Source organism: Hetaerina americana, unplaced genomic scaffold (assembly GCF_022747635.1).
Source record: "Hetaerina americana unplaced genomic scaffold, ioHetAmer1.1.p SCAF_7, whole genome shotgun sequence".
Classification (NCBI taxonomy): domain Eukaryota; kingdom Metazoa; phylum Arthropoda; class Insecta; order Odonata; family Calopterygidae; genus Hetaerina; species Hetaerina americana.
The window spans coordinates 62,754,995-62,767,250 of record NW_027287316.1 but is presented as its reverse complement, the minus strand read 5'-3'; the positions used below and the strand labels follow the sequence as shown (position 1 = coordinate 62,767,250).

At 41.8% G+C, this 12,256-nt stretch overlaps 1 protein-coding gene across 1 annotated transcript in view; it reads left to right on the top strand.

Moving 5' to 3' along the window:
- LOC139696863 (neuralized-like protein 4) overlaps positions 1-11,811 on the top strand; it is a 38,171-nt gene extending 26,360 nt beyond the window's left edge. Inside the window, exons 5-6 of the mRNA XM_071595743.1 lie at positions 10,705-10,827; positions 11,656-11,811. Of these exons, the coding sequence (XP_071451844.1) occupies positions 10,705-10,827; positions 11,656-11,811 (279 nt within the window). The remainder of the gene's footprint in view (positions 1-10,704; positions 10,828-11,655) is intronic.
- The last annotated feature ends 445 nt before the right edge of the window (positions 11,812-12,256 follow it).

Below are 12,256 nucleotides of genomic sequence, written 5' to 3'. Positions count from 1 at the left end.
CCACCCCGGGGCACATAAAAGGTGAGCGAGCCCTCCCCTGGGACGAGGAGTGTGATGGGCCAGGTGACAGCCAGCGGCGTGACTCTGCGGCTAGCCATGCGGCTAGCCTGGCGCCCTCAAAACAAGTAGAGTCGCGGCCTCCCTTGTCTCGCGGTATCGGGGAAAATTTATCTATGAATTAAATACCGCGTCACAACAGGTTCATAACTAGCCTATTAGTCGGTTCCTCTTCTTGAGCATTTGGCATACCATCATCATGCTATATTGCCAATTATTTTGCAAAAGGAGGAGGTCGATGTCAAATGTTATCTAAATCTGGTTTACTGCTGGAGAATAATCTCAACTCTTCCATTATTATGGAAATTTTGTCTCAAATTCTCGTGGACGGACCCCCGTTACTCCGGTCGGGGCTCCACTGTGTTGCCTTTCCAGCCGCCTAGGCTTCTAAGGCAGGGCGTCGTCTTCTGCGTTGTCACGGCGTTCTGGCGATCCCTGCTACTGAAGCCTGGGCCTCTTCTTCGCTGGGAGGGCATCATGGCGATCCATGCTCGCAATGGGGCGCTTATAGCGGTCCCACGTTGAAACCTGGATCTCTCCGAGGCGTCGGATGGTGGCGACGTCTGAATCCGCAGCCCTCTCGAAGAATCTTCGAGACAGCTCCGGAAGAAGGACGTTCAGAAGTTCCATGTTCCCGTCCTGGTGCATCTCTTCCACGCGGGCGTAGCGCCCGCATCCCAAGATGCACCGTAGCGCAGAGTTCTGCACCACTTGGATGAGAGCGATGGTAGACTTCGGCACTCCTGACCATACCGGCGCTGCGTACGTGATGACAGGCAACACGCACGCTCGGTACAGTCGTCGCTTCGTTTCCGAGCTCAGGACCCCCGGACGAATAATCGGCCGAAGCCGGTTAAGCGCCGCGAAGGCCTTCCCTCGGACACTTCGCGCTTGGGCGTTCCAAAGGAGTTTCCGGTCCATCAGCACTCCGAGGTAGAGAACCTCGGATTCCCACGGAAGGGTGACTCCATTCACCGACAGCTCCTCTTCTGTCGGCGCTCCTCTGCCGGTATGGAAGACGATTGCCTTCGTTTTCCCGGCATTGACTGCAAACCGCCAGCGACGATACCACGAAAGTAGCTCGTCGACGACGATCTGCAGCCTCTCCACGGCGAAAGATATTCGCCGGGAGCTGCACAGGAGCGCCGCGTCGTCCGCGTATAGTGACAGGACCTCGTGCCTCCCATTACTCCTGGGAATGTCATGGGAGAAGATGTTGAATAATACTGGCCCGAGAACCGAACCCTGGGGGACACCAGCGGAGATCCGGTGCACCCCAGAGAAGGAGTCAGACCAGGAAACGACGAAGGTCCTGTCTCTTAGGTAGGAGCGGATCACCTCGATGATCCACGTCGGGAAGTGGAGTCTCCGCATCTTCAACAGCAGTGCCTGGTGCCAGACGCGATCAAACGCCTTGCTGACGTCGAAAAATGCGCCTGCCACCGACATCTTCCTGTTGAAGGCGTCCGTGATGAAGTCCGTGGTTCTCACCAGCTGATGGACCGTGGAATGCCGCTCGCGGAAGCCGAACTGCTCATCCGGGAGGATGTCAGCCTCTCGGACGAAACCTACTATCGGCTCCAGCAGAAGTCTCTCGTACATCTTCCCGAATCCGTCGAGTAGAGAAATGGGCCGGAAGTCTCCGGGTCCCACCTCCGTCCTCGACGTCTTCGGGAGACATATAGTATGATCCTCGCTCTCTTCCAAGTGGTCGGGAAATAGGAAATCCTGACGCAGCCGTTGTAGATGCTGGTCAGGTACGCCACCGCTGCATTCGGAAGTTCCCGGATGACAATATTGGGTATATCGTCATTTCCCGGGGCTTTCCTCTTGCGTAAGCAGCGTATCGTGCCCAGAACGTCCTCCTTCCGGAACTGGGGAGCAGCCTCAGCATCTTCAGGGGCAGCATTCACCGCTTCCTCCGACACCGCGATCTCCTCCTCGATGGCCGCCGAATCCGCGTTCCGGGGGTTAGGACTGAAGGTGCCCTCGAGATAGGTCGCAAGCATTTCTGCCTTCGCCCCGGGAGATGTCGCCACCTCATCACCGCAGACGACGATGGGGTCCAGTCGCTGGCTTCCTCGCAGCTTCCTGCAGATCTTCCAGATCTCTTCCATGTCCTCCGCGCCATCTCCCACAAGAGATATTCCCGTAGGTGCGCCTCCCAGTTGTCCGAGCGGACTTCCTGGAGGGCGCAGCGGACTTCCCGGTCAAGCGCATGTAGCTGCTGCCGAAGGTCGTCGGTCCTGTACCGCTGCCAGCGCCTGCGGATGTTATTCCGGCGCGTGATGAGTCCGCGAACCGGGGGAGGAAGCGGCACACGCAAGTAGTACGAGCGCCTCTCCCTTCTAGGAATCGCAGCCTCAATGGCAGCGGTGACGGTAGCAGTGAGATGACCGACCATTTGGTCTGCCATCTCCTCCGATGTTGGTGGAGTCAGTTCCCTCGGCAGCTTACCAGCGATGAGCCCTCGGAAGGTCTTCCAGTCCGCGGCACGAAGGTCAAGTTGAGATCTGGCTGGAATCACTGGAACTCTGGTCCCCAGCAACAGGATGGTCGGGTTATGATCCGACGACAGTTCAACACACGAGTGCATACTGAGAGACGTCCGGACACCACGTGAGATTGCAATGTCAAGGACGTCTCCAAGCTGGTGCGTCGCCGTCGCCGGGCCAATCACCGTTAGTCCCTCGTCGTCTGCAAGCTCGCGGAGGGCTTATCCTCTCGTGTTGAGAGACCTTGAATTCCAGGTGGGGTGCTTGGCGTTGAGGTCTCCCAGAATGATGGCCGGGCTGCCGTTTCCTAGTAGGTCCAGGATGAGATCCGGGTCCCAGGGCTTCCCTGGCGGGAAGTATAGGGAAGATATCCGGAGCCATCCTCCCCGCGTCCGGACGTCCACCGAGACAGCCTCCGCGTTCCGATGAGTGATCATTCGGCACGCTCGGTGTTCAATGTTATTCCGGACGAGGATGGCCGCACCTCCTGATGTTCGACCGCCCTGGCGCTGAAGGTCCCGATCAGACCTGAAGATGGTCCAGCCGGGGAGTCTCCTTGCGTCGGACGGACGGAGATGCGTCTCATTGATGGCTGCAACGGCAGCATTCTTGTCCTGGAGGAACGCCCGAAGTTCTTCACGACGGCGAAGAATGCCGTTGGCGTTCCACTGGACGAGCACTAGAGGGTCTCTACCCATGACTGGGCGAAGAAACCGATCTTGCGCTCGCCAGTTCCTCCAGGAGTGAGAGGAGCAGGAGCCCTTGCTTGCTGGTGATGTACCGCCTCAGAGTCTTGGAGATCGTCGCAACTGTCACCCAAAGCTCCTGGTCCTCCTGCAGAGCAATGGAGGCGACGGGAGCGACAGCCGCGGAAGCAATCTCTGGGTCACGGGGAGCGTTGGTCCTGACAAGGGCCGTCCTTGCCTGGTCCGGAAATTTTGTGTGTTTTTACAGATACTTCATATCACTTTGGCACCATTGGGAAATGTGATTGCTATTTTTTGTCATACAACTAAAACACTATCAAAAACACACCCATACTCAATTGCAAAACTACCGGCTATATTTTTAGGCAAGTATTATATTTTTAATCATTACTTCCTCAAAATTTTGGAGAAGAAATTGATATACAGAAACCTCCAGCATGGAAAGAGTTCCAAGAGTGCTCACTTTTCATTTCTTCTCAGCGTTGCCCCTTTCGCACCAATTGTGACCCTTAAATAATAGAGAGTGAGAAGTGAGAGTGAATGCTCAAGAAATACAATCGAAGCGCATCATAAGCTGTGTATAAAATCTACACAGGTGACGAATCTTGGATCTATGCGTTAGGGCCCGAAAGAAAACAGCAATCCATTCTATGGGTCTTCCAAGACGAGCCAAATCTGACAAAAGTGGTTTGTGCACGAAGCGCATCAAAGGATATGGTCGCCTATTTCTTCGGAAAAACTGGACATGTGGCCACCGTAACTTAAGGGCGACGCACAACCGTGAATTCTGAATGTTACACCATCATTTGTTTCCCAAAAGCGCTCGGTGAAATACGAAAAGAGAAGCGGCAACGAAGGATCATTCTTCATCATGGTAATACAAGCTCTCACAGTTCGGCTGAAACAACTACGTATTTAACTGGCCAAATTGGATTTTGTACCAAATGACTTCTTTTCATACCCATTTATGAGGAAATAATTGCGTGGCCAACGTTTTTCGGTGCCTGACGAAGCCGTTGATGCATTCAAAAACCATGTTTTGGAGGTATCTCAAGTAAAGTGGAAAGAGTATTGCGAAAATTGGTTCAAGCGCATTCAAAATTGTAAGCGTCATGAAAACATAAATGCATGTAGCGACTTACAGTAGAGTTAAACATTTTTAAAAGGAAATTCTCTATAAATTTGTTAATTAAAATAAAATATGGAATATAGTGCGTTTAGCATCATTTAGTCTTAATCCTCCATATATGGGGGTTCGATAAAATTCGATAAATATGCTTGGAAATTTTCATTTTAAACATTGTACTGAATACATTATAATATTAATTATAAATCAAATATAGTACGGTGCATACTTTTTCATTTGCTGAATACTTAATCTCTCACTCTCTGTTATCCAAGGGTCACTATTGGCGCACGAGGTGCAACGCTGAGAAGAAATGAAAAATGAGCCCTCTTGGAACTCTTTCTATGCTAGAGGTTTTTGCAATATCAATTGTTTCTCCAATATTTTGAGAAATTAATGTTTCAAAATACATTAACGACATAAAAACATAGCCGTCTGTCATGAAATTTACTATGGGTGAGTATTTTATTTTATTTTAGTTGTACGTCAAAAAAATAGTAAACACATTTCCCAATGTCTGTCTAAACCCACAAAGATTCGATGATAATTGAAGGGTTGTGATAATTATCTAGAAAAAAAACACTCTTACATGACATTTGATATCGATGTCTTGCTCTTGCTAAACAAAAAAAAACTTGGCATTTTAGCAAGTTGAAGGAATGCTAAATGCTCAAGAAGCTCAGGAACCAACTGATTGGAAATTATGAACCAGTATTTTGCAATATTAGCATCAATTCGATACGCCTTATGTTGTCAGCAAAGAAAACGATTTCATTAATATAGTCCTGTAATAGTGAGATTGTGCGCACATGAAACCCAGAGTCACACTTCAAGCTCAAGATGCTTAGTAAGCTTAGAACTCTATTGTAATACCTTTACTCATAACTTTACATAAGTAGAGAACATATGAAAAAGATTATTTTACGATTGGGAATCAATCATTAGATTGATGTATTTGTCACTGACTAGAAAATACCATAAGAAGTAACTGTTGCTAATATTTTGTGTAATAATTTAACAATAATAAATCAAAATTTAGAATTCTTAATTTTTCTACAGTTTCAAAGAAACTGCTGAAGATGCCGTGAGAGTAACTTCTAATGGAGTCATCCACTGATGCGCATTACAATTCAACAATTTGAAGGTGTAAAAAGCATTCGCCTGGACCGATTTACCTTTCAAGGAGAGTAGATTTCTCACATTGATTTTTTTCTGCTATTTTGTTTGCTATCAATTTAATTACTATTCCTTTTAGATTAAATGTATAAATTATGATCCAGGCATTGATATCTCATAACCCTGTCAGAATGTCTAACTCATAGTCACGGACTTCAAGATAAAGTAATAGCTTATAACTCACATTTTTCATTATTTATTTACGAGATATAAGAGGTCGTGGAGGAAAAATGTCATACTCATAAATTTAGTAAATATTAAGTGTTATTGAGCATGTCTTACGGTTTTTATCAATCAGTACTCGACCTTAAGGTCCAGTAAATCGAGATTTATATATATAAATATAGAAATACATAGAAATATATATATATATATATATATATATATATATATATATATATATATATATATATGTGTGTGTGTGTGTGTGTATGTATTTATATATATATATATACATACGAGGGTCATCCGGAAAGTAGTACCCGTTCGTGAAATAAAAAGACAAAAGTAAATATTAACAAACATAAAAAATTTTATTTGAAAGAGGATACTTTAAACTACTTCTCAACATAATCTCCAAGCAAATTAAGGCATTTGTCATAACGTGTGACAAGTTTCTGTATTCCTGCTGCATAGTCCTTCGCCGCCAGCTCATTGAGATACGCGAGGGACCCATCTTGCACAAATTTTTGCATTATGCAGATGGTGTTTAACAATTTCATGAACAATTGTTCGAGAAACATTGGGAAAATGCTCACAGATGTCATCAATTGTGACGCGCCGATCGTTCCTCACGAATTCGTCAACTGAGCTCACCAGTTGGTCATTAATGACAGACGGTCTCCCCGAACGCTCATCGTCGTGTGTGTTCCCCCTCCCCATGTTGAAGTTGCGACACCACCGCCGAACAGACGACTCGTCCATTACATTGTCTCCATACACCTCCTTTAATTGGCGATGAATATCACATGGGCGAACGTTTCTTGCATTGAGGAATTTAATCACTGCCCTCACTTCACAACTGGCGGCGTTCTCAATTTTTTTAAACATTGTAAACAATCACAGAAACAACACAGGCAATGCTAGCGTCACGCAACTTGGCTCAGAGAAGGCAGACAAGCCACTGAAGCTATCTGACCTCGTCCAGCGGCTACTCGCGTCGTCAGCACTTCATGCGGCACGAACGGGTACTACTTTCCGGATGACCCTCGTATATTTTTTTAATAGATGTATGTATATAAATGCGATTGTTGGCCGGTTCATGTATCACATACCACAAGTCGCGTGGAAAAGTCGACGGAAGACTGTATAAATCGCATTTTTAATCGCTTATTTACGAGATATATGAGGTCGTAGAAAGAAATGGCCTTCCTCATAAATTTAGTGAATATCAACCGTTATTGGACATGATTGACGGTTTCTCTTAATCAGTACTTGCCCTTTAGGTCCAGTAAATTGAGCTATATGTATATATATAAATGCTATTGTTGGCCGGTTCATGTATCACAGACAAGTCGCGTGGAAAAGTCGACGGAAGACTGTTTAATAGAACGGCAGAAAATCACCAGTGTCTCCGATAAAATGACTTGGACGCCCCCTCTCATATTTGGAATTGTTTTTCTGTGCCATTCAACGGTGACTCTGCAGGAGTCGAATACAGAGATTCAATGTCCGAAAGAGGAGAGCTCTGGTGGCTCCTTCAAGCTATCTTTAAAAGGCATTAAGAATTCCACGGGAAATTGGGAAACGGATTTCTTCGCTCGAAACGAAATGAGCAACTCCTCCAGAAATTTGAACGTGGACGTTGAGCATAAGATATTCGAGGGCAACGGGAAAATTGTAGTACTCATCAAAGGATTCACCACAGGTGAGTGTTAAGAGAAAGAGAGAGAGAGGGCGACATGGTCGTTATCTTGCCAAGGTTTTCATGTATTATTTCATTAATGTTACAAGTTATGTGAAACCTGCAACTCCACACCGGGGAGCGGATGGTAAGTAATTTTTCAAGTTTGTTGTCGGTGTCTTGGTATTCTGCTTGTTTTAATGTTGATTACATGTTACAATATTTAACTGCTCGACAATATGTTTTATCATGAGTTGATACTTATCCACTTTCTGAACTAAAACATATTATCCTATCAATGTTGCGGAATGAAATTTTAACTGACTTTTTGTGCATAGTTGTTTTGCTCAGAATATATATTTGGAAAATTGGAGCTGGTCAATGCACCCTCTCAAACTCTGCTTCGCATAATATAAATTTTTAATCGTACACATGGTAAGGTTTTAATTTTATGCAAAACATTACGATTTGCTGAGAGTAAATATAATCGATCAGTAACCCAAATTATTCACGTTTCGCGTGTGAAATACCCTTTGACCATCCTGAAATGGGGCAATAACTCCTTGGTCTGATTCATTTTTTTAGGGTTTTTTTGTGAGACAAATGAATCATTATCCATACCACAGGGTGACTCCTGAACAATTAGAAAATCGCCAGTCACTCGTTGGCTCTATTTATTTAATCACGCTCTTTGTCATTGAATTATCATTGCTACAATAAGGCCCCCTTTCCTTCAATCTCACATTGCACAACCCTTATATGTTTTTATTTTTTACCTTCATATCCAGATTTTAATTTCCAGCGTCCTTGTTGCAAGCGTCGTCCTAACAATTCAAGTCCGTATTAAAACTTGCGGGGGTCGAGATGATGCGGGGGCTAACGTACCGGCTTCCCACCTAGAGGGCTTGGGTTCAAATCCCGACGGAGTTGAATATTTTTCAGCGGTATCTCGATCCCTACTCGAGCACTTTGAGTGAGTACGCCGTACGTGGGATGTGACGTTATACTGCGGTCCCCTATGCGCCATTCGTAAAAGGTAGGCTAATGCCGACGCCGGGTTTCTCTCCACCCTTCATCCTTTGCTGTCCATCCCCTTTGGCGCAAATGACCTCAGTAGTCGGTCGCCTCCCCTAAATACTACTATTACTACTCAAAATTGCTTTTACTCGTTTCTGTCTTCTATTACATACAATTTTGTAAATTTACCCTTAATTTTCATTTTAGATATCAAGACATTTATGAAAGTAGCACATAGCTCTATTATTTTTGTGACCTAATCTTAATTAAAGAAAAACATCGAGTAGAAACTATCTTTAGGACATTAAATGAAAGAAGTACTGTAAGTGTTCATGAAGTTGTGTCTAAGTTCAGGTATGACTTGTAACTGAAAATCGTTTGGAATTTGGGACTAACATTAAAGTCTAATATCAATATACACACGTACTACGCAGCCACAATAAGAAGGTCATGCTATTTTCGTCAAGCAAGTGAATATATTGACTATAGCCTTAATAATTTAACTCCGAAAGCTTCAAAAGAAGTTATCGAATGGATGAAATAATCTTGGGATGCATAGTAATAATAGTATTTTGGGAATCGAGATATTCCAGAGGAGGGGCGGCGAAGAACCTGTTTGAATAAGTTTTAAAAATTTGACTAAAAAATATGTATGCCAGAGAAATTTAAAATCGTCAGTGAATTAATGAGGATAGTTTTCCATTTTTTACATAGAGAAGCATGCATCTGAAAAAGTTAATTTTAAATCAGTAACGTAGGAATCTGGACCAATCGTCAAGGAAAAAGCAACATAAAAACTTAATTTAATGCATGCAAAGGTTTCCATTAAGCTATGAGTGACTTGGCTTTTTCTTTATTCTCTTTGGAGTAAAAATACTTCCAAATTTTTATAAATTGGAGATATCAATTATTTTATGGAGACAAAATATTATTAGCAACGTGAAAGAATAGTTTTTTAGACAGTGAATCATACTGGTGCAGAAATTACCTTAAAACTCTCCTTTTACTCCCAAAATAAATTATTTGTAAAACATAAAGGATTTAAGGATATCATTACAAATTTACATAATAATATATATTTTTACTGAATAATGAGAAAAAGGAAATGATTGGATAGAGAAACAAGCTTAGAAGTATTACGAAGAAAGAGTGAGGAGAAAAGCTATGCTAAGGATGGGAAGAAGGAATTTCATTTAATGAGGCAACAAGCCCACTGATTGTCAAAACTATAGAAACCATAGAGAGGAAGAAGAACGGAGGATGCCGTGGAATGATTATTGAAGGAACATAACGTACGGATCAGGAAATCTTTGGGAGGTTCAAGAAATATATTTTGGTGCTAATTATGATGGATAACTATGACATTCTAATACCAAAGTTATTCCACAAATAGTCAAAATGTCGTATTTAATTTTTCCTCCTATGAATTTCCAAAAATTCTTCTATTTTCCTTTCTGTAAAATTCTTTTCCATCTTTGACTTCCTAAAATAAGTTATTTATTTCGACTGCAGGAAAACAACCTGGAAATGGAAAGGAATTGGAAAAAATTCTGTTCAACAACAAAAGCGGGAAGAATGCTGTAATCATCAACAACGGGCTTTCAGCATTCCGAATGAAGTATGCACTTCAAATATTTCACTTGGATATCTAGTCGTAGGCAATGTAAATCTGATAACGTACTCTAATGTAACTTTCAAGCATGGTTACATATTGTATCTCAATTATGACTCCATTTATATTTTCTAAATCTCATTCCCTACACGACATAAAAATGTCTACCTCTCATTTAATCTCAATTTTCTACCTTCTCTCAAACCCAAGTCCAGATAAAGAAAGTGGATATGGAATTCTCTTCACCAGCCGGCCCCTTAATAACGATGAGTTATTTGAAATCCGTTTGGAAAGCAAAATCTCCAAGTGGGCAGGAAACTCAATGGGAATTGGTGCCACGCTCGTTCCCATCGATACTTTCAATTTTCCTCTGTGGATGATGCAAGTCAAGTAAGAGATATTGTATTATTGATAACTCAGCAATCATGTGATATACACGTGCTACCTTTCGAACTGGATTTTTTTAAGATTATACGCATTTTTGTATATACTATCATACATTTTTTCTACCTTACTTTTAATATGCAAATGTTTCTTTCCCTTCTTCTCCAAGGTAAGAAAAAATTTGGAAACTCTTTGTAATCGCTGAGCGGAGCTACTCTGTTTACTGCAAATGTATATCACACAAATTTGTTGCTTATGAATTTCAGTTGATTTATTGTCCCTTGCAGAACTTATTAAAATCATACCCATTTCCATTTAGGTCCAACACATGGATGATGTACAACGAGGACATTTATGTGGATGGAAATAGAACGTTGAGCAAGTACGGAAAGAATCTTGCTAACCTCCAGGCAAGTTTTTTTTTGGGATGAGTACGTTTTTGGAACTTTCGGACTGGAAAGTGAAACACAATAATGTATTCGGTAGAAAACGTTTGTTCGATATTGGTGATTTTCTTCCACCCTATTTCACAGATTCAGAAAGTACTGGTCTATTAGTAATAATAAATATTAAAATGTTATTATGTATAGTAATTCAATTATAATTTGAATGTCTGCAAGGTTATTTTGAATAGATAATTTGAAATTTTTTTTAAAATTAACTTATATACTGCTGAAACAAAGTTTAATTTACTATTCTTAGAATAGGAAATATATTCCTAAATGTTTTTAATTCGGAGGGATTAATTCTTAAATTAAAATATCCAGAAACTCTTAGGGTGTAGCATCTAAATATTCCTAAATTTAAGAACGTATATTTTTATCAAGTAACGTAAAATAAATATTATTACGCTAAATTTCACTGGTACTCCCGGAATCTTCATTTAAATATTTACTAGATACTACGCAGTTGTAATAAAAATATCTTTAAGAAATACAGTAACCAACATTTACCAACTACAGTTCAAATCCAATCGACTACCATCAATCGCAGCATCAACTATATTTATTTAAATTGAGCTATTTGCATTCTAAAAAAACTTTAAGGCCGAAAAAGTCTTTGTTTGTTTATAAGACGTGTTTAACCTAAGTTGTCATTACAAGATTAAGGACAGGGCATAACAACTCATCGGTTGCATAACTACGTTTGGAGGGGACCCCCATGGCTATAACCTTTTTACAGCGGTGCTAAGTTTATATTTCAGTCACATTAATTTTATCTTTTTTCACTACTTTCAGGTAGGGGACAGAGTGGGCGTGATGCGGAAGAGCAACGGACAATTGCATATATTCATCAATGGTGTAGATCAAGGAATTGCTGCTTCCGATGTTCCCAAAGCTGTCTATGGTGTAGTCGATATAATTAGGGATACAATCAGTGTCACTATTGTTTAGAGAATTTCACGCAGTCCCCTTCCACAATTTTCCTAAAAATGCATTTTCTTACGGAAAACATGTGCGTGAAAGAAGGAGTTCATCTGATTCGGTTGGAGAGCGTCAGAAAAGGTGGAGGAGGGTACCCTTCTAAATGGTAAACTATAGATGATAAAATCTGCACTTCGGTAGATTGTATGAAATTTGCAATCAGAATTTTTCACTATAAAGAATCTGAATTGAAAGATAACACAGTGCATTAATGAACGGTTCATATATAAACCAAATTAAAGTAAAGAGATATTAAAAAAATCTTATTCCAATGTTAACACGGGTCACTCCAAGGAAATTCCAGAAATAATGATGCCATTTTTATGCAACACTAATTCAAGTTTTAGTCCAGCTCTCTATGCCGTGATATATATAAATCCATTAATGAATTCAATAAAACACTTTAGTCTTTGAA